At 45.1% G+C, this 24,716-nt stretch overlaps 1 protein-coding gene across 1 annotated transcript in view; it reads right to left on the bottom strand.

Annotated features, from left to right (window-relative positions):
- Positions 1–8,657: 8,657 nt before the first annotated feature.
- The window catches only part of Drp2 (dystrophin related protein 2), a 38,106-nt gene continuing 22,047 nt past the window's right edge, over positions 8,658–24,716 (bottom strand). Inside the window, exons 10-22 of the mRNA XM_035450025.1 lie at positions 23,688–23,762; positions 22,615–22,816; positions 22,325–22,410; positions 21,303–21,460; positions 20,815–20,981; positions 18,884–18,995; positions 15,477–15,613; positions 15,134–15,199; positions 14,832–14,897; positions 13,901–14,044; positions 12,093–12,330; positions 9,222–9,342; positions 8,658–8,924 (exon numbers count right to left, since the gene is read on the bottom strand). Coding sequence (XP_035305916.1) covers positions 8,800–8,924; positions 9,222–9,342; positions 12,093–12,330; positions 13,901–14,044; positions 14,832–14,897; positions 15,134–15,199; positions 15,477–15,613; positions 18,884–18,995; positions 20,815–20,981; positions 21,303–21,460; positions 22,325–22,410; positions 22,615–22,816; positions 23,688–23,762 — 1,697 coding nt within the window. The 3' untranslated portion in view covers positions 8,658–8,799. The remainder of the gene's footprint in view (positions 8,925–9,221; positions 9,343–12,092; positions 12,331–13,900; positions 14,045–14,831; positions 14,898–15,133; positions 15,200–15,476; positions 15,614–18,883; positions 18,996–20,814; positions 20,982–21,302; positions 21,461–22,324; positions 22,411–22,614; positions 22,817–23,687; positions 23,763–24,716) is intronic.

Raw genomic sequence — 24,716 nt, forward strand, 5'->3', positions numbered from 1 at the left:
CCATATGTCACCATAGTCCTGTTTGACAGTGTAAGTTACTTCGATGGGTGTGGGTCCAACAGCCCTGTGGTCCTTGAACCCCCTCATGGCTCCAGGTGTGGGCCCAGATCCTTGGCATCCACATTGCCTTTGATGGCAACAGGAGCCTCAGACATTAGTGATGATCCTGACTGTGGCAGGGCCCTGGACCCAGACATGGCCCTGGCTATAGCTCAGGCCTGTGCAACACCCTGGTCCTGTGTGGTAGCACATGTCACCCAGCATGTAGTGGGTTCAGCAGTAGTAGAGCCCTCAGGCACCAAGAAGGCCACAGGTAGAGGCCCAGATCATGGGTATCAGTGTGGTTTTTGGTAGCAACACGGGATCTGGACATCAGCACAGACTCAGGCTGCAGTAGGACCAAGGGCCCAGACATAGTCCTTGGTGTTGGACCCTTCACCCATAGGGGTCTGCTGACCAGCTTGTGACTAGGAGCTTACCTAGCAGGTACATCCTGTTTTCTTCCTTCCTTGAAGGCCTGAGTGCAAGTTCCTGTTATCCTGTTGTTTGCCCATTCAGGATTGCCTGATGGGCCTGGAAACCTGAACTTGTGATCTGGGTAGTTTTCCACCATCCCTGCTGATTGGTATATAAGCCCCCACTCTTGTTGGAATAAAGGGCATTCTCTCCCTGCAAGAAAGACCTGCTGTCTTGTCTTTATTTGAATCCTCAAGCCCCTTGCCCTGTACTGTGGAAGTGTTGTAGTGCAGGCGCTACACCTTGGCAGCAGCCTGGGACTGGATGTCATTGTGGCTCTAGCTGGCATTGTAGATCACCTAGATCATCATGGCCCCGATGGTGGTGTGACCCCCCAAATGTCAGCATGTCCCCAGGTGGCAGCCCAGACTCCCAGCATCTGCTCAGCCTTCAATGGTAAAAGGAGCCACAGATTCTATCTGAGGTAGTGTCATGGAACCAGACATGACACACACCTGCAATTTGTGACCAGACAACACTGTGACCCAGGGCGGCAGCATGGGCCTCCCAGGTCTCTATGACCCCAGCAGTGGCAGCTTGACTCTACTAGAGCAACATGGTCTCGGGTGTCTACCTGGTCTGCGGGCCTCTGCACAGCCCTCAGTGGCAACAGGAGTATGGATATCAACTAAGAGCCTGGCCAAAGCAGGGCCATGGACCCAGACATGACCCTGGTAACAATCTGAACTGGATGTCACCATGGTCCTGAGTTGCGGTGTAGGAATCCTGACTTGGCATAGCTCCTGTAGGGGAGCATCCCTTGGACATCAGCATGGTCACAGGTAGTGGCTCAGACTCTGGGCATCCACAAGGCCCTCAGTGGTAACAGGTAAGAGAGACATGCAACCAACAGTTGCATCAGGGTCACAGACCAAGTCATGACCCTTGGTTTCAGCCCAGGCTGACATCACCATGGCCCTGGGTAGCAAGCAGAGCAGCCCTAGAACACCTCAGCCCGTTCTTTACCACCCTTGCCTCTTTAGATCTGCCTCTCTCCCCGGCACACTAATTGTTCCACTCCTTCCCAGTCTCCCATTTCACCACCCTGCCCTCACTCTGACAGCCCAGATGGGCTTGTGGGTGAATTTTGTGTTTGTCTTCCAGACCCTGCCAGGCCTAGAAACACCGAGCAGTCTGTAGACCTGGACTTCTTAAGGCCTTTAAAAAGCTATATCATTACGGTATTCTGGTGTGTGTGCTTTAAGAAAACAATGATTATTTTAAACAAATGGCTGTCGATTTTTTTGTGTGTGCATGGTGCTTGGGATCAAACTCAAGGCCCTACGCAAGCTAGGCAAGTACTGCTCCACTAAGCTAAACCTCCTACCCTCATTACTCTACAAGAATAAGGTTCATATTAAAACACAACAGTAAACTCTGCCTTGGTCCATTTAGGCTACCATAACAAAAGTACCATAGTTTCTTGAATTTATAAGCAGTATAAATTTATTGCTCAGACTCCTAGAGGATAAGAAATATACTATTAAGGCCTCCACAGATGTGGTCTGACCCCAGATGTCATACAACCTGACTTACAGTTAGAGACTTCTTGAACCTTTTTACATGGAAGAAATAGCAAAAACAAACCAAACAAACAAACAAACAATCCTCCAGGCGTCTTTTAAAAGAGTATTACCTAGGCCACTTTGACCTAATCACCACTCAAAGCCCCATATGCTAAAAACACTGCATTGTAGGCAATCTTTTAACCTAAAAATTTGGGGTGAACACATTAATACTGTAGTATTTTCTGATGGGAAATGACACAAGATGCCATCAATACTAGAGAGTCCTTCAAAAAGAGTTCTTGATGTGACAGACTTTGATGATCCCCCATGAGAGGCCTCACCCTCCCTGAGGAGTGGATCGGGGGTGGGATGGGGAGGTTGGTGGGGGGAACGGGAGGATGGGAGGGAGAGGAAACTGGAATTGGTATATAAAATAAAATTGTTTTAATTTAAATAAAAATAATAAAAAAAGAATTCTTGGGTTACAAAACATCCTATGACCCTTTGAAAGAAGCAAGCCATCACATCATAACTATATATTATTGGAATTTGGAGAAAAGGTAAAGAGAAGGAATACAAATTAACAGTTCCAATGTTTGAATTAAATATCCATGTAGTAGAATGAATACATGGTTGCAGTTCTACCATAAGTGTTTAGGGTAGGCCACCTCTCTGAGACTTCATCTAGTTATCAAAGGTGAGAAGTTTATCACTAAGGGTCCTTGTAGGGTTTTTTACTGCCCAGCTAGACCCAGGTCTGGTTCCAATAGAAAAAGAAAGTGCAGCACTAAGAAATATACACTTAGGTTCTCTGTACCATGTTTAACTCTCTATCCCAAAAGAATATTCTCGGGAGGCAGAGGTAGGCGGATCTCTGTGAGTTCGAGGCCAGTCTGGTCTCCAGAGTGAGTGCCAGGACAGGCTCCAAAGCTACACAGAGAAACCCTGTCTCGAAAAACCAAAAAAAAAAAAAAAAGATGTGCATACACGCTGACACCTTATGAAGTTTTCCTTTGCCACAGCTCACTGATTGCTTGACATGTTATAGTCCTGGGATCTCTAATAGGGTATCTGTACCATGAAAAATAAAAGACCCAGAGACTGATATTGGGGTTCAAGCTTCAAGCTGAAGATCAGAAAAGCAAAGCAGCCCAGCCACTAACCTCTACCTCAGCTCAGACCAAAGAGGCGATCCTCAAACTGCTCCTCAGATTCACTCAGACTGCTAGGCTCTCCTCAACATGTCTAGAGAGTAATCTCAGACTGAATGTCTCTACCTTTTATACCTCTCAAATCCCAGGATTAAAGTCATGAGCTCTGATTCACTCACTCTCTGGTAGCCCAGGCTGGTCTTGTACTCAGAGATCTGTCTACCTCTTAATCCTGAGTCCTGGGGTTAAAGTGTGTGCCTGGTTTCTATGGCTAACTAGTACGGCTGCTTTGTTATTTTGATCTCCAGTGGCTTGAATAAATCACAAACAATATATCAGGTATCTGCCAGCCATGGCTAATATGTAGCTACCCATAACTGAGATGTGTGTAAGTAAACATTACATACTGGTTTTCCATAGGGGAAATGACTGGTGCTGGTATCCTGAAATCTTGCTCCATCCACATGGGCCATGAAGGTAAAGCTCATCAGCAAGCTGACTAGGGTCTTAGTGGAACACCTTATGACTTTCCCAGAACACATGAAGTGACTTCTTTACTTCCCTCCCTATCTTGATGGAGGCTCCCATAATGCAGTGTCTCATCTGCCTTCCTTATTCTTGTAGGGTGGGGGACTTTCTGCTTCTGTAGGTCAGCTATAGGCAACAGGCATGCTCACCTACAATATAGCACTGGCAACTCAACAACAGGGGTTCCACCATCTTTCATGTCATCTGAACCCTTTAATTTCATCATTTGGAGTTTATAGCACTACGTAAGTCATAAACTGGGTATTTTGTCTTATCCTGAGCTGACACCTTGACAACTCTGAAGATGTAGAAAACCAGGTAAATATTAAAATAATTGTTTGAATTAATAATATTAATCATAAATCTATAGTTAGAAGGATAGTATTTGTTGAGTGAGATAAAATATTAAAATGAATTCCCCCTATTTACCTCTACTTTTTGGATGTGTTGTAAAATTTTAAATTTTAAATGTGACCTGCATTTGTACTGTTCAGTATTGCTATGGAAAGGCTGAAAGGTTCAGGCATTATGCTGGCCTGCCCCTGTTACCTGGTGGAATCCACTCAGGCAGTACCCTGGTCAGCCCAGGGTTCCATGGGAACTAAGTCTGCATGCAGGTGTAAAGGACCCCTTTAAAAGACAGACCCCTGCCCACTTAGGGGTTCTCTTACTCTTATGGTCTCTTATCTTCCTCTCACTTCCTCTTTGCTCTCTGCTCCTCACTCTGACCCTCTCTCTGTCTCTCCCTCTCTCGCTCTCCTCCTCCCACCCTGTAATAAACTCTATGGTTAATGTACTCTCTATGGTTCGTGTTCCATTACACCCGTTCCATCTTGTGCCTTCTAATTTTTGAACTCAAACAAAAGAACAACACAGGCCAGGAAAGAAAAATTGGTGCAGATGAAGGACTAACAGCTTTCTTTTGCTATGAAATGGTATTAAATAAATGACCATCATCAGTTCATGGGGATACTTCAGCACACACACACACACACACACACACACACACACACACACACACACACACACAAATACAGCCACAATCTCAGAATAAAGGATAGAATGGAACTGAATAAATATGCTTTCATGGAAACCCACAGCAGTGGCCCTGACTTTTCTCATATTGTTTCACCTGCTAGAAAAGCTCCGACCAAGGGGAAAATTTAGGAACCATTACCTACCCTGTGAGGCAAGCTGTCTTTTGGAAGGGAACGCTTGAAGGGGCCACAAACAGGTCACTGTGGCCTGTTTGGCAGTGTACTTGTGGCTTCTTCACCTATGCTTTTCTTTTTCCATTCCCCAAATACTGGAAGAGGGTAGAGTGTCATAATTGGAGAGAATAACCAGAGGAACCGAAGTAAACAAATACAAATTTATTCTTTTTAAAGCAGAATTCAAGGCTAAAATGGGAAAAGCACCACAGCGAGTGGCAATTGAAGTTAACCCATTTGCTCCTAGCCCCAACTCTTCACCCCAGACTTTTATACAATTGCAGGCCACCCTTGACACCTCCCCCACAATCCTGCCTCTAATTTTCATCCTTTTGATCCTTTCTTGCAGCCAGTAAACAGCACAGCAGACTTCCCAAGGCCACTGGGAGAGGAGCCCTGGCCTTGAGTCTTCTCCTCTTCCACAGTCACAAGTGTTAAAACAGTGAGAGGTCTTTCTGGGTTCCAAGTACCAGGTTTCTGCAGGGAGGCCCACAGATTGGGCTACCCAGCTGAGGAGCTAAGCTTCCACAGCCTTAGGGTAATGTCTCCAGGCTTTCTCCCAGGACTGTTCATAATAAGGCAGCAATGTTGCTGGTTATCTGTCCACAGTACCAAGGGAAACTGGATGGATTTACTGACAGAAAATGGTCCCAACTCTGCCACCGAAAATATGAGTTCAAAGAATGCTCTAGCCTGAAGCTGGACATGGAACCCCCAAACCCTTTTAAAACGCATACCCCAGGAAGCAAGGATAGTCCTTAAAACTAATCTGGTAGTAAAGATCTCCCAGGAGTGGCCTCTGCCTTTCCTGAGTTTGTTGTTAATGATAGTGGTCTGCCAGACTGGTTCACAGAACACATGAAATCTCAATCAGGTTTCTCCATAGGGAAGACTGCCTCACTCTGGGTCTTGGGAGAGACATTGAGAGCCTTTATTCCAACCTTTGCATTCTGAACAGGGGTACATTTCCTCCTGGGTGGAAAATTCTCTAGGGAACTATGTACTGCAGCCTTATGTGTTCTAGCCAGTCAGCCTTCCCTAACAGCTGCCAACCAATGTGAATCTACTTTACTCTAGCTGAAAACACATCTACCTTCCCAATGGGTTATTGTTCTCCATCGAATTCTGTCCAGAATAAATTGCCTACACTATTTGATGACAAGTCCAGTAAACACATCCCTCATCACCGATACTAATCTCGTAAGTCAGAAGGTTTTTCCTTAGGCTACTAACCCAGCCACTCACACACTACCTTCCAGTCTAGGGTCATACATTACATAAGACTCCTTTAGGAGCTACAACACACAACTTACCCCAAAACATAGAACACAGTTTTGCTAAATTCAACCCCAGTGTGGATTGACACTGTCCAAGGAAACATTTTCATCACTGCATGCAAACTGCCTACGTATGCAGCAGTTACTGCTACCAGCCCTTGAACAATATACTCACCTCAGCCATTGCGGGTAAACACAAGATGGCAAAGTGCCAGTGACTCCCTTAGTGAGGCTTCAACCATGACCTGCTGCTTCGGTCTACCTCCAGCACAAATCCTACGTAACAAAATCAACATCTTTTCTACCAAGTCCAGCCCAATGTATTTGCCACAGACCCTCAGCAGCCTAAGAGCTCTTGAGTGGGGTGGAGGCCAACAAAAAATCTCTCCTCATAAAAAAAAAAAAACTGTTCTATAGCATTTGTCTTCCTAAGAAGTAGGGAGGCACATACTTCACAGTTTCTGAGATACTGCCCACAATCTAGGCCTCTACAGAGATGCCTCATTGTGACACTGACCTGGCTCCGTGTGTGATGCTTGCTTCCCAAATGCTCACCATATAATCAGAAACCATGAACCTGTGGCTTGGCTGGGGAGAATGCAATCTTGGCTTCTCGAACCAAGCGACTGCTCTTCCTCCCCAGAAGAGATCAGTCTAGGTTCCTAGCATTTCTGGATGTTGGTCACGGTTTGGTTTATAACACAGACCTCCAATCGTCTCACTCCCCCCTGACCTTGGTGACAGCCATTTTGTTCTGTAAGGCCATGATCCAGACCTTAGGACTTAGGGGACCACAGGAAGTACTCTGTATCTTAGCATGGCAAAGTACAAAATTTTGTGCCTTCTTTTCTGTGTGGAGTGGGAAGAGGTTGGATGCCCTCTATTTTGGTTCCTGAATCACTGTTTAGGGGTGGCCAGAAAAAAAAATTCCCCAAGGCCCAAGTCTCAGTGGAACAAAGCTTGGAATTAACGAAGAGAACACAATGTCTCTTCCTGTTCGATTACTCTGTGGCCACAGACTTCCATTGCTTTGGTCTTAAGGTCAGCTCACCTCAAATATCAATGAAGAGAAACATCGTAGGGGCACAGCCAGGGTTTATCTATCTTCCCAACCAGAGACTGAGGCTAGCAAAGAGCAAGGCAGGGCACTAATTCTTCAAGAAATAATAGAATTTAATGTGTGAGTGAGGCCGGGAGAGCACTGGTGTACAGTAGATATGTAGAATAGGTATGTATGTATGGATAAACCCCAAATTTAGTCAATTGCAAGACTCTGGGGCAGAAGTTCTCTCTGTAGAAAGTAGCCCAAGTGGGCTTTGTCTCTGTTCCAAGTTCCCCAGCCAACTCTTCCCACCTCCACACTCAATTTTGAACAGTTGCTGGACAAAGGAATCACGGTATATACAGCCTAGGAAGAGTTAGTTCATTTTGAGGACTGGGTTCACATTTCAGAGTTAGCAACAGTTTTATGCACAGGAAGACCTTGCTGCTATCTGGGTGAAATGTGGCCAGTTTTCTGATTCAAGTCTAGCGGCATTTAGGTAGGGACCACTATTCAGGCTGGTTAATTGTAACTTTCCAGTGAATAGCTGGAGGCAATTAGCCACCTCATGTAATCCAGCCTATACTAGCCAATGGTTACAGCCTGGAGAGTGGCAGGCTCACATTCTCCTAGGATACAGGGTTGCTTTCTCACCCAAGGGAGAGAGAGAGAGAGAGAGAGAGAGAGAGAGAGAGAGAGAGAGAGAGAGAGAGAGAGAGAGAGAGAGAGAGCATCCTTGTTGAAAAGGCTGCCACTCCTGCCCCAGATCTGTGAGGACAGACTCAGAAAACCAAGGAGTGGCTTCAGATGCGTTCCAAAGCAAGGTTTTCAGGAAACAGGAGCATCAGGAGGAAATATAAACCCACAAGTATTTCTTTAGTGTTTCCAATTACAGGGTGGAAGCATGCCCACAGTGAATTGTTCCCTCATCAGAGAAGGTCTGGTAGGTGCTGAGGCAGGAGAAACTGAAGATACTTGAGTAAGAGCCATGTAGGCAGAATACTGAAGGTGAGAACTATGCTCTGTAGCTGAAGTAATAGAACATACACTGCCCAGACTTTTCTCAGGGGCACTTTGGAGAGGTGTCTCATGGATACCCATTTGCCTCTATCAATTGGGCCAGAGAGCAGGACCAACCCCTTCCGGGGATCTATACTGCAGACATCTTGGGGGCCATTAGGCTTTCCCCTCCATGATTCTATGGAGAAGGGAAATGGGCTGGAGGGCACTTCTTAGCTCTGCAAAGTAATCCTCTGCTCCTCATCTGTATGACAAGCGTGATTGACCTTTGCCTGGGCTGCAACAGCAGGATAACACAAGGGACAGGCTCAATCTTAAGGATTAATGGGAACATTTCTAGAGGAAGCACCCTTCACTTGTCCTCCCCCACCCCCACCCCCGCCACATCTCACATACCATCAGATCCCTGCTGCTGCCCCAGGTCCACATAGCTCTGCTTGAGGAATGTGGGGCCAGTGGGTACTGGGAAGGTTGGACAAAGGGTGAGGGAAAGCATTGACAAAAATTAGGAAAGGAAATGGACTACAGGATGGGGATGTGAGTCCATCAAGAGGCCAGCAGGGTGTTCGCAGTCACATCAGAGCTTCGCACACTGGGGAAGGCATGGCGGAGCTTCTCCATGATGTCTTCTAAGCATAGGCTGACATCCTGACTCTTTGACCCCACATCATCTAAGTTGGAAGACAGAGATAGGGAAAGATTACTTGTGATCTCCTTTATAAGAAGGAAGCCAAGAGGCTGAAGTAGGCTGCTGTTAGCTGGATAGTGGGTCCAGAGTACTCTCACCTTCCCATTCGAAAGACTAATATGTAGAAGGCAGGCACTAGACATTTTTAGAAGACACATATGAGAGAAACAGTTAAGAAATCAATTATACACAACCCCAGTCCCAGCTCTAGTAAAACTTTGGGCAGGCAATGTAAGCTAGGACAAATTGCTGGAGGAAGGTGCTAGACGGGGGAACTTACCAGCTGCCTCTGTGTCTGGAGTAGTCTGGCCCTTGTCCCGGGGATGACTGCCTTCAGACTGGTGTGGAGAGGACGCTAGGGATGAGCTTGCAGAGCCATTGCAATCTGATTCAGTAGGAGGCTAGCAAGAGGTGAGACATGATTAAGTGGCTTTGCTTTCCTGACCTCATTCTTAGACTCCCGAGCCTCAAAAGGGACCTTAGAGACCTCATGTCCATCCTCATGCCCTGGGTCATTAGGAAGCTTTTCTTTCTTTCTTTCTTTCTTTCTTTCTTTCTTTCTTTCTTTCTTTCTTTCTTTCTTTCTGTCTGTCTGTCTGTCCGTCCGTCCGTCCGTCCGTCCGTCCGTCCTTCCTTCCTTCCTTCCTTCCTTCCTTCCTTCCTTCCTTCCTTCCTTCCTTCTTTCTTTCTTTCTTTCTTTCTTTCTTTTTTTTTCTTTTTCTTTCTGGTTTTTCAAGACAGGGTTTCTCTGTGGCTTTGGAGACTGTCCTGGAACTAGCTCTTGTAGACCAGGCTGGTCTCGAACTCACAGAGATCCGCCTGCCTCTGCCTCCCAAGTTCTGGGATTAAAGGCGTGCACCACCAACACCCGGCCTAGGAAGCTTTCCATAGTGCCATAAACTGTGATTTTTCCCCTTTAGGAAACCTATTAGAAAGTTCTTATCAATTAGATTCTTCCTTTAACAACAGGAGGCAAAGGCTCCTTGTTCTTATAAGAATGGAACTGCACCTAAAGGTCTCTTGTTTCCATTTCAACTTAATTAAACTATTCAGAGCCCAATTTTCTCTGAAGTTTCATTGCTGCACACGTGATTCTCAATTCATGACATAACAGCATATGTTAGAAAACTCTAGGAATTCACTAAACACTGTCTCTTGAACTAGAGAGGACAATGAAATACTTGCCATAAAAAAGCAGAATGGGGGCCTGATTGGGGGAGAGAAGGAAGGGAACTAGCCAGAGGGGGAGAGGGGGCACAGGGAGAGCAACGGGGGGAGGACAATAGATGAGAACAAAGTATGATGACACAAATGTCCAGAGGCCAGAATGAAAATATTACTTCAAATGTGAACTGAAAAATTGATCAAGAAAAAAAGAGGCTGTTCCTTGAATAATATGGAGAAGGGGTACCATTGTTTTTTGCGTATGATGACAATGACAGTTAGCATATATGATTACTGAATTATATTCCTGGTATCTTGCTGAATTCTGCAACATGCACTTTTACACTTTTTGTTTGTTTATTGAGACAGGGTTTCTCTGTATTGCTTTGGAGGCTGTCTTGGAACTCACCCTGTAAACCAAACTGGCCTTGAACTCACAGAAACCCACCTGCCTCCACCTCCCAAGTGCTGGACTTAAAACTGTGTGCCACCATGACCATCACATTATTTGCTTTTTTAGGATAATTACACAATCCTATGTTATATTGATATGACTTTAATTTTTTAAAAATTTTTTCTCTCTCTCTCTCTTCTCTCTGTGTGCGTGCGTGCGTGGCGTGCGTGCCGTGCGTGCGTGCGTGTGTGTGTGTGTGTGTGTGTGTGTGTGGTGTGTGTGTGTATAGACTCATATATGTTATGAAGCATATGTGTAAGTCACAGGACAACTTTGCAGAGGTACTTCTCTCTTAACACCTTTATTTGAGTTCCAGATATTGAACTTGGGTTGCCAGGCCTGTGTGACAAAGACTTTAACAGATGAGCCATCTTGCTGGTCCTTTTTATAAAAGATTTGTTTTTATTTGTGTGTAAGCATCAGTGAGTGTGTGCCACATGTGTGTGGGCATTTCCAGAGGTCAGAAGCAGGTGTCTGAACCCTTGGACCTGGAGTTACTCATGGTTCTGAGCTGTACTACATGGGTGCTGGGAACTGAACTCAGGTCCTCTGGAAGAGCAGCAAGCATTCTTAACTGCTGAGCTATCTCTTCAGCTCCATTATTTTGTTTCACTGAAAAAAATTTTTTTAGCTGGTATTATCATTACCTCTGTATTACATATAAGAGAACTGGGGCCAGATAAGGTTAAAGAACTTTCCCAGCACCCCGAAGTCACTAAGTGAGCACTGTATTCAAACCCAGGCTGTCTGACCCCAGAGCCACCTGACCGCCCATAGACAAAAAGGGCAAAATGCAACAAAAGAGCCCTTTATTGTAAGATATCTCTTGCCAAACATGTCCAAACCTGAAGATGCCACATTTTGGATGGTGTGCTGGTGTGTATGCATGCGTGAGTGAGCACACATTTGAGTGGACATGTATGGGCATGCATGTGGAGGCCAGAGACCAACTTTGGGTGTCAGTCCTCAGGTGTGGTTCACCTTTGTCTTCTGTTTTCTTTTCTTTGTTTTAAAAGACAGGATCTTTCACGGGCCTGGAACTCATCAAGTAGGCTAGGCTGGCCAGCAAGCACCAGCAATCCATGTCCCTAGCACAAGGATTCCAAGTGTGTGTTATCATATCTGGCTTTTTTTTTTCTTAAAACAAAAACAAAAACAAAACAAAAGAACATGGTCTCTGCAGGTCAAACCCTAGGTCCTTGTGCTTGGTGCTTTAATAACTGAGCTCCTTTGTTTCGGATGGTTTTTGAAGTTTGTTCTTTTAATCCCAAATTCCAATGGGCTGTGAATTAAAAAGTCCTTCCTCTGCCTCCAGGCCGGAAGGTGGTTTGGAGCGAATGGGAAGAGGACTGGTTAGGGATGTAGCCATACTGCACATTTTCTTCTTCATCCCAATTGCCAGTCAGCTCTTCTCAAGAAGTCACCTGATGGCCATAGCCAAGGGGCACTTTCTTTTTTCTCTGCTGCACCCCCAGCTCTCTATGCCCTTGTCCTGAGTCAGGGGCTGCCCTGCTTCAGTGTCTCCAGCCTCACCTGCAGGAGCAGCTCCCTTAGGCGTTGCAGCTGAGACTCTAATTGCTTGTTGTGGTCTTCAAGGATCTGCATTCGGGTCTCCAGGCGGCTCTTGTGCTGTCGCAGGATCCTGGCTTCAGCCAGAAGCTCTTCATTGCGGTGGTCCGGAGTGGCTTCAGCAGAGCCCTCAGCCAGGGTGGGTGCCTCAGCTGCTTCCTCGTGCTGCCACTTCAGGCGTCTTAGCTCTCCCTGGAGAATCCTGCCACGGACACAGAAGCCAAGCCCTAGGGTTTTAACAGGGGTCAGCCAGCTATCCAGATTCCACAGGTCCCCTCTTTCTCTGATGTGAGGGGTCACTGTGCTCTCCCAAGCCAACCCCTGGCAATGCTCTGCCACTTCCTCTTCAGCCTAGTTGACATTTACTCTGCCATCCGGAGGCCTTAGAGCAGTGAGCTGACATTTCACATTAGGGCTTTATGCTTTGGGGATTAATTTTGACCTTCAAAAGCAGGTAAGAACATGTTCTGCAAATAAAAGAGGCATTAGTGCCAATGGCTTACCTCTTCTCCTTATGGATTTTTACATTCTAGGGGAAGGCATAGCATAAATAAAGAGATCACCCATCCTGCTTCTTCTCTCTATAGCCCTCCAGTTTGACTTGCTTTGAAAGCTTGTCATCAAGGAGACACTCCAAAGAGCCTGCTTTCAAGCACATTATTTTTTGTTGTTTGGGCAAACAGAATCACTTTTCCTAGCAGTGCCTGCAGCCTACTGCTGTAATGCAGCAGTTCTCAAATCAACCCTAGTGAGAAGCCACGCTTTCGATCTTAATTCACTCCATAGCATAGTGATAGTTTGTCCTAATGGTCACAACTAATCCATAGTTCACACCACTGCCATCCCCTGCCTCTCACGTTCAAAAACCCTCAAACTGATCTCTAGCTTGTTCAGCGAGATGGACCACTAATTATGTGCTTGATCCTGACAATATCAAATTTACTAGAAAAGTGGCCAAATGTGCTTACTCTCTCTCTCTCTCTCTCTCTCTCTGTGTGTGTGTGTGTGTGTGTGTGTGTGTGTGTGTGTGTGTGTGTGTGTGTGTGTGTGTGTGTGTGTGTGTGTGTGTGTGTGTTTTCTGGACTGGCAACACACACTTTGCAAACTAGTTCTCACCTTCATTCCACCACTCGAGGAGCACTCTTCTAAGCTTTGTCATTCCAAGGGAGGCACGTGGACCAGTGACACTAATATTCCCTAACAGCTGGTTAGAAACAGAAACTCAGGCCCCTCACACCCTGGAGTCAGGACTTGCATTTTCCCAAGCTTTGCAGTCCACTCCTGTGCACGCTAAGGCTCAAAGCACTGCTCCAAGAGGCTCTGCTGATGTTTCTGCCCTCCCCACAAGAGCCTTCAACCTTCCTCAGGCCCATGCAGCCACTTCTTCTTTTGTGGAGATTAATGCCATCCCTGGTACTTTGTTTCTTCTGGTTTAGAAATGTGATAGGTAATGTCATAATCCCCTGGGATACTTTCGCTCAGTATCAAGTACTAGTTTTAGTACAGAAGGTTCTTTCAGAGCAAGGACAGGTTATAGTCTCTTCTGCATTCTTCTAGGGTTCTCTCTACCTGGATCTAGTGGGTACTTGGAAAAGTCAGGGTTATATTACATCTGATCTTCAAAGTAACCCTCGATTATACGGCTGAGAAAATGGAAGATCATAGGATACAAGTGACTTGATCCAGGTTGTATAACAATCAAAATATCAAGATTGAAACTCAAACCATCAGCCTCTGGCACCGGCACACATTTATGGGATGACCACACCTACCGGTTCTCATCTTCTAAATGGGCCAGGATCTTCTCTAGCTCCCCCTTGCTTTCTGTCCCCATGCTGCATGGAGCCTGCTGTCCAAAGGCTGGCTCCCTGTCTGTGATGGGGCTGGAGTGCCGCAACAGGTATTGGTCCTCATCTCTACATGGGAGTAGGGAGAGGAAAAGAGAGGAGTAGGTGCTGAACACAGACACCAGTCAGGGAGCCAGTTCTCAGATCCCAGTTCAACCCCTAGGAAATGTATGCTGGCAGATCCACTTTGAAGTCACATAAAGAAAGCCAGGCCTCAAGTTCAGGCTTTGGGAAGTTGAAAGAGGCAGTGTCTGAGAGAGGATTGGGAGTTATTTCCAGGATGCTGAGGTTTCTGAGGTCTTCTCAGGTATAATGAGAAAATCCCTTATCTTTCTGTGCTGTTTCCCCCTCTAGGTCCCTTTTCTTTCTCACCTCTCAGAAAGATCTGATTCCCAGCCAGGAACAGATTGTCCCATGTAGCCAGCTGTTCGTGGGTCTTCTTTACAGGCAAGGGACCTCCCTTAGATATGCAAGGGACCTCCCTTAGAGATGCATGGGCTCTCTCTCTATGCATAACACCAGGGCTCCCTTAGGCCACTCTTAATCAAGTCTCTTCCTTCTCCTAGGGTTGGTGTGGCATTAGATGGATTTTTGCATCTTGAGCACAAGATAACAGCTCTTTTCTGTAACTTTAAAAACGGGCTTTCCTGCCTCAAAGTTGGGCATGGATGGATGGGATCTTGTGATATAAGAGACCCAGGTAGATGGCTTCTCTTACTTAACAGTGTAGTCAGGAAAGCAGCCTTCCTTCCCTAGAGAATAAAGGACCCTAGCCACCAGCCTCCCATTCCCAAACCGTAGCAGAAGGATCCCAAGGACAGCTATTTCTGGAAAATTAGCAGCTGTGGAAACTCACATGCTGTCATCCGGGGACAGGCTGTCATTAAAAAAGGAACAATTTTGACTTTCCATCTCAGCAAGCCTAGAAAGAAAGAGCCACAGTAGGAGAGAAAGTAGAATGCGGGGCCTGCTTCCACCTCCAGCACTGTAATGGAGCAATAGGATAACTGGCTTAGGGAGCTGACCCCCACCTACCACACTAAAGGCTGGGCCCTGCTGGCCATGGCACATTCTACTCTGAATCTTCCCTAGTTCATTCTAATTCTCCTTGGACTTCCTACAGTCCCCACCTCCATCCCCACCGAAAAGAAGTGGTACCTGCTGGCAAAATGCTCAATTCGAGAGTGTGTGTCAGCGTGTGGCAACATCGGGGAAGAAGAAGGTCTGAAAGAAAACAGCAAAGACTCAGAGGACCAAAGGTAACTGAAAACCTGTCTCCTCACCACTCCCACCTTTGCACTGCCCAGATGGTAGTAAGATACAAAGAGTGGATCCTACTCTATTTCTCAGAGTCTCTAAGTCAGACTCTAGCTGAACTGCCTTGCTGCTAGGGTTTTCACTTGGGAACATTTTTCAGCTCATCAGGGGACTCAGCCCCTTCCCAGCACATAAGTGAGCTGGATGAGGTCACCACAGCCTCTGCTCAGCTGCTCATACTCACGTCTCACTGCAGTCAGCCTCCAGCACTGATTGCACAGGCAGATAACCCCGCTGAGGGTGTTTGCTGAAATACTGCTTTGAGCGGAATTTATTCTTTAAGGTTGTGGCAAAGTCTCTCATGTTTTCACTGGATGTGGTCTGCAGGAAGACAGGACAGAGGGACTCAGCCGAGTGGCTTCCAGATACTATGAGGTGTTGTGACTCTTCCACTGGAGCACAGAATAAGACTGGCATCCCAGTGTTGTTTGTGCCTACCATAACCCACCCAAAAAATGTCTCAAAGAATATACCCTAAACTTTGAACTCTGGGAAGGTAGATTGAAGAAGTGAGGTCCAGGGTGGGGAGAAAGGAAGATTTTCATCTGAGATTTTTAAACACCTCTATCTGCATAGTTTGCATCTTTTACAGTACATGTTAAGATATCATTTTTTGTCATTATGCTGGGTTTGTTCGGGTAACCATACTGTTAAAAGTTCATGGGTTGTTTGTTGTCAAACACAGAAGGTACTGTCTCATAGCAGGTGTCCTGGGCTTCTGTCTCTTACAACCTTCCCAAGTCCCTTTCTGTGACTGTCCCTAATCTTTGGTACAGGGTTTGTGTTGAAGATCAGTCAGTTGGAATTGGGCAGCTGACAGTCACTTATTATCTACATTTTGGCTAGTTGTGGATTTCTGTAATGGTATCCATAGTGACAACACCAGCAGACATGCCAACACAGATAGGAAATTCCACATGGTCCCACCCCTAGATGAAGAGCTACAAGGGGTAAATGGCTGCTGAGAGATAAAGAAGCATTCTTCTCCAGGGACAAGCTCCTACACAGATTGTCCAATACCAAGTGGTCCATCCCTGGACACATGTTCATACTAGAAAAGCTAAATGGACTCACTAGGTTCTATATACATGTGTGTACATATGTGTATATACATGTATGTATGTACACATGTATATACATGTAGCAATAATTAAAGAAGAGATCATGCATCTGGGAGGAGACACAGGAAATATTGGAGGGGTACAATATGCCGATGCACTCCTCATTCATGAAGTTCTCAAAAACTAAAATTACTATATAAAAATCCTTTTAATTGAACACATTTTTATAAAATTTGAAATTTTATTTACTTTGTGTATGTGTGTGTGTTTGTATGCATGCACACACTATGATGTGTAAGTGGAGGTCAGAGGACAACTCGCAGGAGTTGGTTCTCTTCTTCTGCCATGTATGTTCTAGGAATCAAATTCCAGTCATCAGGCTTGGCAGAGAGCGCCTTTACCTGTTGTGCCATCTTGCTGCCCTTTTCTATAAATTCTGGGAATGCAGAAGATGAACAGGAGGCAGAGGATTATCAGTTTACTTCTTCTGTTTGCCCTTTATAACACTTTATGTAAATGATAATAAAGGGAAATTAAAGGGCACGTCCTGTATTCCCACTGGCTCACACATTCCTCTGCTAAAACAATTTGAAGATAACACCTTAGAAAAGTGGATTATAAAGAAACAGGTTGAACTGCTGTGTGAACAGTGCTCTGTGAAGTGTAAGTTATTTTGTCCTATCAGTTACACTAGTTGTCGTGTGGTTATTGTCTGGGTAAGTCTTTTGATTTTGTTTTCCCTAAAAAATATATCCATGACTGTACCAATCTTCTGTATTCACAATATTATAATACTGCGGCCATTTCTATAGATCGACTATTTGCAAGTTTGTGTCTTGGAAATATCTTCTCTTTGTGTGTCCATGTGAGCTCTGAGATCAGATATGTTATGGAAGGAAGAGTCCTCGGGTGTACCTGCGCATGACTGTCCAGGCTATCCGGTAGGTCCTAGGGAATTCTGCTCTTAGACAGGCAGCTGAAAACCTGAGGTACCTGAGCTCCCCTCACCATGTATGTGCCACATCTGGCCTCCACCACTGAGTTTCTTGTGGTTGTGCTGTTAATGGTCAAGTCAAGTGCCTTCAATGCTAAAGGCTCAGAAATCTTTCTTAAACTGATTTCATGTCCTATGCAAGTGTTTTCTACAACCTGCATAACCAGTACTTTGTAAAACTTGTTTACACTTCAATTGTACATAGCATTTTTTAAGGAAATATATAGTATTTTTATTTAGATACCTCCAAACTTGAACTCGTCTGTGTGAAGCATTGTAAACGATACATTTCTCGTTTGAGTCCATCACAGTTGTACAGAGGTTTTCACTGGTTCTATTTTACTACTGTTACTGATAAGCATGTAACACTGACTTTATCCTACATATAGTTGGTATTTCAAATAAATGGCTTGTATAGAAAAAAAAAAGAAACAGGTTGAAAATGGAGAGGAGAGGTGGGCGAGAAAGCCAGTTGGGGGTATACCTGGGGTTCTGGAGAATCTAAGGGAACGGAAAAGTATAAAGACATTGAGGGCAGAACTGGAGAGATGGCTCTGCAGGTAAAACCACTGCTGTTCCAGAGGACTGGAGTTCAATTCTTAGTACCCACATGGAAGGCTACACTGTTTGCCACTCCATTTCCAAGGGACCTGACATACTCTTCTAGTCTCTTTGGTCACCAGACATGCAAGTGGTCCACAGACATACATGTAGGCAGAGCACCCAGACAATAAAATTTAAAATGAATAAATCTTAAAAGACATTGAGGGAACACGCTCAGGATGCTACAACTCTGTGGCTGAGTTCTTGGATGCTGATCAAGATGGGCACAGGCAGCTGCGAAGGGAAAGCTGCCCATGGAAACCAAGTAGAATTTGTGAGTACAAGTTAAAAACATATCCATTTCCTTTTAATGGACTGAGTAATTTGAGCACAGACTTTGGTACTGGTAAGAAGGGGTAGAAAAAAAAAAAAAGAAACAACAGCTGGGCGGTGGTGAACCAAGATTTTAATCCCAGCACTTGGGAGGCAGAGGCAGGTAGATCTCTGTTAGTTTGAGGTCAGCCTGGTCTACAAAGCAAGTTCTAGGATAGGCTCCAAAGCTACACAGAGAAATCCCGTCTCAAAAAAACAGACAAACAAACAAACAAAAGCCAACAAAACAAAGTAGCAAGAAAAGACCCAATGATTTAGCACCAGAGCCATACAAGAATCTAGCCAGGAAAACACACATGACAAGAGAAAAGGGGTACGTGGAACAACTTGGCTCTTTTTTTTCCCCTTGGGATGTTTTTGGGCAGCAAAACAGCTAATGCTTATGAAAAGCTAAGAGTGCCTTTAGTCAACCGTGGCCACAATGACAGAGAAGCTATGATGGAAAACTAGGGGAGCCCGAATCTCCTAAACCAGTGAGTCCCTACTATTTGGGGAATGTTCCACCAGGAGAGCTGACATGTGCCAATGTTATGCAAAGAGGATCAAAACCTAGTGTCTGAGAGATGGCCACCCTTCCCACCTGGCACAGAGATGCCATACCGGTGTGTAATACTCCATGATGGGATAGTGCAGCTTGTTGCCTTTGCTGGCCCTGCCTGTCAAGAAGCAGGTCTGGCAGATATCCACATTAAACTGTTTCAGACTCCGGTACCTTGGGGAGAGAGGACATGGTCACAAAGACAATGCAGTGTACCAAAGTGACCTTACCATTTCCCCAATCCAAACAGGCACACAGAAGGGAATGGGGCTCAACCTACTATACCTGGCTCTGTGAAGTCCTCAACATGCTAATAGTCTTATTCTACAGACTGAAAATTCCCATGAAACCACAAGTCCCAGATCACAGGAAGTGTGGGAAAGTACACTGCTTCAGCCAGCGTTTAAAGAGGGCCAGGTAGGAGTAAACAAACATCTCACTGTGGTAGCTTTCTGACCGAAGATGGCCCCAAAGGCCCCTCCGTACACCAGAGAAGTTAGACCACCAATATGAAGGCAGTTTATTCACTAGCTCTGATTAAGTTGGCTGAAGGTTGTTTTCAAAGTTTTTTTTTTTTCATAATAACTGTTTATATTATGACGGAATATAGAACAGCCCTTCCCATCTCCTTCTCAAGGCAAGCTAAACTTCCCTAGTCCAAGTAGTATCCAAGAGTGAAATGCTTCGCCTTCCATAATCCAATATTTACCCCTGGATTTACAACTAAATAGCCAGGTTATCTTGGGCAGCCATGTTTCACCTCTGTATCCAGATTGCTCACATTATAGAAAGCAGAGTGTTTGTAGGCACAGTGTATGTTAGTACTCTAAAAAACTAAAAGGTTGAATGGGTTGAGGTTGGCACTCAGGGCTTGCCTAGCATGGCCAAGACCCTGGGTTCTGTCTTCAGCAGCATACTGACAAACTTTAGACATTTTATGAGATCAGTTAGTTTTGTGGAGGAAGGTGTGGATCATAAGCAGGAAGGCTTCAAATGAATTTCAACAATATTTTATCCCTTAAGTTGGCTCTAGTATGCACTACAGTGTGCTGCAGTCAGTTGACATTGTAACATATTGCCATCTATGAAGTTCATAGCTGAGAGGAATGTGCAATTAACTTACAAAAAGCCTCATGAAGTCTATAAGTTTATGATTTTGTGTTGGGCTGCATTGGGTAGCAGTCCTCGGCTGTATAGATAGCTGCAGGTTGTTCTTACCTATGAGGCCATTCACATCTATGGTACTGGTTGGGTTTCTTTTGTGAGAAATGCTGGCCATGTTTGCTCAGGCTTTCCTGGCAGGGCATCTGCTAACCCAAAAATGCATGATGGGGCATTGCCTACAGACCTCAGGTTTTTAAACATTTATTTTTTATGTATTTTACGTGTATGGGTGCTTTGTCTGCATGTTTGCCTGCACACCAAAAGAGGGCATTGGATCCCATTATAGATAGTTGTGAGCCACCATGTGGGTGCTGGGAATTGAACCCAGGACCTCTGGAAGAGCAACCAGTGCTCTTAACCACTGAGCTATCACTCCAGCCCCTCAGACAGAAATGCTATGAACACTGTGCGTGTGAGTGTGTATCTCTTTCCAATTCTGCACTGGGATCTTTTTTGTGTAACCTGCTGTTCATTTGTGACAGGAGTATTTATATCACAAATGGTATTATTCAGGTTTGCTCTTTTTCCTTTCTTTCTGGGCAGCTGATAGTGAAATATTTGCTGTCTCAACGTTTGGTATATAAATTTTTAAAAATAATGTTTACTATATATTTCTAAAAATCCGTAGTACTTTGTATCACAACTAGAACAAAACTGTTTCCTTTCTAATTTTTCAGAAGCTAAACATTTTTCAATAAAAAGGTTACAGTAGTACACCAATAACACATCATAAATAAATTGTAAAACATAATTAAATAATGCCATTTTGCACCCATTGTTTTGCATCCCATGACATTTTCCCCATCCTAGCAGGTATTCAATCCCATACCTGAACCCCTTGATTGGGCACTGCCTACAGATAGAGCACTTGGTCTGATGCTTTACTTGCTCAGCAATGGTGACCCGATGCAGAACGGCCAGCCACACCATAGACTGGGGCTCCAAGTTGACCCACTCTAGGAACTGGGAAGCTTCAATGACTGGCTTGCCAGTGCTCTGCAGAAATAAGAAATCCAATGGATTTGACTTCATCCACGTATCTTGCTGCTTGAGTGCCAGCCAGCTCTTAGTGAAACAGGGGAACCATCACCCCTCCAGAGGTGTTCACCTTCTGTCTTATCTTAATGGACACCCTTCCATGCAGGACTCCAGCTCCACACTCCAGAGAACCATTAGTTCTGTTGTCTCATCGCAAGAAAGCTCCTTTACCTCATAGTACTTTGCACCAAAAGCTGAGACACTGGTTTCCTTCCCTTCCACTCATCATCCCTTCCATCTCACTTCCCTCCCCGCTTGAGTCTACAGCTCCATACTTACAAAACGGAAGCAACTACGGACACTGGGCTCCACATTGCTGCCCCCAAATGCTGCCACTTCACCCAGCTGGCGGGGCACTTGAATGGCTTCATGAAGCAGGGCACCAAGATGGCGCTGGTCACACTGGCTGCCTGAATTGGCCACTTGGCTGAAGAGGTCTGCTGGGCCATCATCAACAATAGTCAGCCCCAATTTAGGAATGGCCAGAGAATGGTGTGAGGAGGAAGAGGCAGAAAAGAATGACAGAGAAAGAGCATATCGCTGAACTAATGACTTTGGAAACAGGACAATCCAGAAATTCATCCCCAATTTCATCTCCCAAGGGTTCTAAAAAGAGCAATCCTGAGTTTGGGGTAGGGGAATTAGACAGACACAAATAAGACATCATCAATGGGAGAGGAAGGAAACAGAAGGGGAGAGAAGAGAGTGATGAAGAGATAGAACAGAGAAGAGAAAGAGATTAACAGATATTGATGCGGAGGCAGGGGAGACAGAGAAAGACAGAGGGGAGAAGAGAAAGAAAGTGGAGAGGAAAGGAGAGGTGGGGAGGTGTGTGTGTGTGTGTGTGTGTGTGTGTGTGTGTGTGTGTGAGAGAGAGAGAGAGAGAGAGAGAGAGAGAGAGAGAGAAAGAGACAGAGACAGAGAGACAGAGATAGAGATAGTGCACCAAGTAACCGTACCAGGCACAGATGTTACAGTACTGGAAAAGGAGATCCCTCCTGAATATGGGAACACACACTAGGCAGCTTTCCCTACCCTCAAGAGCAGGCAGCTCTTCTGGGACCTCCTCAAGCCCAGGCCAACAACCTTAGCAACCCCCTCTGGACATATCCATTGCTTCAAACCTCACCTAAGACCAAGCAAACACACAGGGGGGACTGGAAAACATCACCAGGTGTTGCAAGTACTCCTCTGCTGAGTCAAAAGATCTAAATTCTACTTTTGTACGGTCTCCCTCCTTCCTCCCCCTGCAACACACCTTTCCCGCCCAACATCACTGAAGATGCTGGAGTTTTACTCACACTGGAGTTTTTCTTTCACCTCGGTGCCACACAGGCATGCGATGCCAGTCTTAAAGGACAATGCTCGCATCTTTCCACTGCGACCACTAGGTTTAAAGGAAGAGACAGAGAATATGAATATATGTAAAGGGCTAATATCTTGGGCTAATATCACTGATTGGACCCAGCAGCCAACCGTGCCCTAAGCTGAACTGATCCACGTAGACCATGGGAACAAACTCTTCCTACCATGGCCAGTAGAGATGCCCCATTGGATTGAGCCGTGTGGTTTCCAGGACTGAAAGCTTTACCTATCAAAAACATTGAGGAGCCAGTTGAGGCTCATGTCTACACACAGCGGCACATTGACCAGGATGCCTCTTTCCTCCTCCAGTCGTTCATACAAGGCAGTCAGGCAGTGAATGACCTCCACCACATCCATCACATGTTCACTGGCCTGCAGATCATGCTCATTGAAGATCTCCAGAGCTGTAGTCAAAGTTACCAGATCCACTGGGAAGGAAAGAAGAAAGGGAAAATACAGCCCAGGGAACTGATGCTGGTACCCAGGGTCTGGTACCAACTCCAGACCAACCATTTGCAAATATGCCATAAATTTATCCTTTCCCCTGACCCCCATCCTATGGAAGAGAAAGGCAGTAAGAGGTCACCCAAGTTGATGTAGCACGTCTCTGTACACATAAGTTCTTTCACAGAAGTTTTGAGACAATGGTGAGATGTGAATGAACACACTTCCTACTCCCAGGGGATCATATCCCAGTTTAAGTTTCTCTGTTTGCAAAGTTTCTTTTGCTTTTAAACTAATTCCGGAGGCACAGAGGACTGAGCCCTGTTCTAGGAAGCTTAGTCCTGTTTGGAAAGGGCTGTGCGTGGCTAGGTGAATGTGACGTACACCAGAAAGATATTTTAATTACTTGCGATACAGAGTCAGCCTAGTCAGACACCTGGGACAGGAAGTTTAAATGAATAGTACCTCTGAGCAAGGCCAGAAGGGACAATACATATGCAGTATGCTGATGACCAACTATAGGCACTTGTCTTAACAATTCTGTTGCTGCATCTAATAACCCCAAGGTGGCAAACCATGAATCAGGCACTGCCTGCTGCAAAGCAGTTTCTTGGTTATCTAAGCTGGCTCAGGAAAAGTGACTAGGAATCAGATAGCTGTGGAGTTACTTTGAAAACAAAGCTTGGGGTGAGTGGAAAGATCAAGTTTTCACAGCCAATATGTCCCAGTATTTGTACAGTTCTCATCAAAACATCAATGACTCTGGCCAGGGTTGGATGAAAATGGGAAGAAGTAGACAGGCGAGGAAGAGGAGGGTAAGGATGAAAGCCATGGGAAGAATAACTGAGGACATACGGCGCAGGGCCTTCTGGACTCTGCGGAGCTTCATGGCAGTCCGGTAAGCTGAGAACTTAATGTTGTTCAAATCAGCTGCAAAGAACAGAAAGTGACTCACTTAGACCAGAGAAGTGTAAAGAAGAACAAATATCAACAAGGATATGTATGAATGAGGGCTGTTAGTGGAAACGAGCTCTGATGTGACCACCAGGAAAACAACTTGGTATTACCCTATAAAGTGGAACCTATACATCCTTCCACCAAAGCAGCTATATTCTGCAGCAGTCATATGCAAACGCTTCTTTACTAAGACTCACAGTAAGCAATGTATTTTATATCGTGACCCACTATACGCACATTTGAGAAAGCAATTATTTATTAGATTTAAGAAAAATAAAAACACGAAATTAATATCAAATCTGACCCTTGCTAAGGATCTGCTGCCTGTTGATAGTTCCTACTATATTTCAGCTTTTGAAGAAGATTGTTGTAACATGCTAAAATAATGTTATGATCTACATTCTAAAAACATGCCTTGCACAAATGTATCAGAAGCCACATACAAGAACTCCTCAGGAGCATCGCACATAGTCACTCTAAAGTAGGGACCCATGTGCCTGTCAGCAATAGAATGGGTAAAGAAAGGCTATATCCAGTAGAGTCCCATACAGCAGAATCCACATGGAAAAACTTGACACATGTGATATATTTCTCCTGGTTGGCAAAGATAAGGCATGAAAGAGTCTCCCTCATTGCAGCCTGGAGACTGCCTTTCAAATTAGATTAAAACTCATGTCTTCAAGACTAACTCCCTAATGATGCCAAAATGGTCCAGGGGGGAATAGAGACTATGCTGCTGAGGAAGATGCAAAGGAGCTGTTCTACCCTTTTAAAAATTACCTTATTGAAGTATAATGGACATACAAAAAGCTATATGTGAAGTGACAGGAAGCACTGTCACTTTAATGTATATACCTTGGTAATTTTGGTGATAAGTATACACCATGAAGCTATCACCACAATCTGTGTCATAAACCTATCCATTGC

Source organism: Cricetulus griseus, chromosome X (genome assembly GCF_003668045.3).
Source record: "Cricetulus griseus strain 17A/GY chromosome X, alternate assembly CriGri-PICRH-1.0, whole genome shotgun sequence".
Taxonomy (NCBI): domain Eukaryota; kingdom Metazoa; phylum Chordata; class Mammalia; order Rodentia; family Cricetidae; genus Cricetulus; species Cricetulus griseus.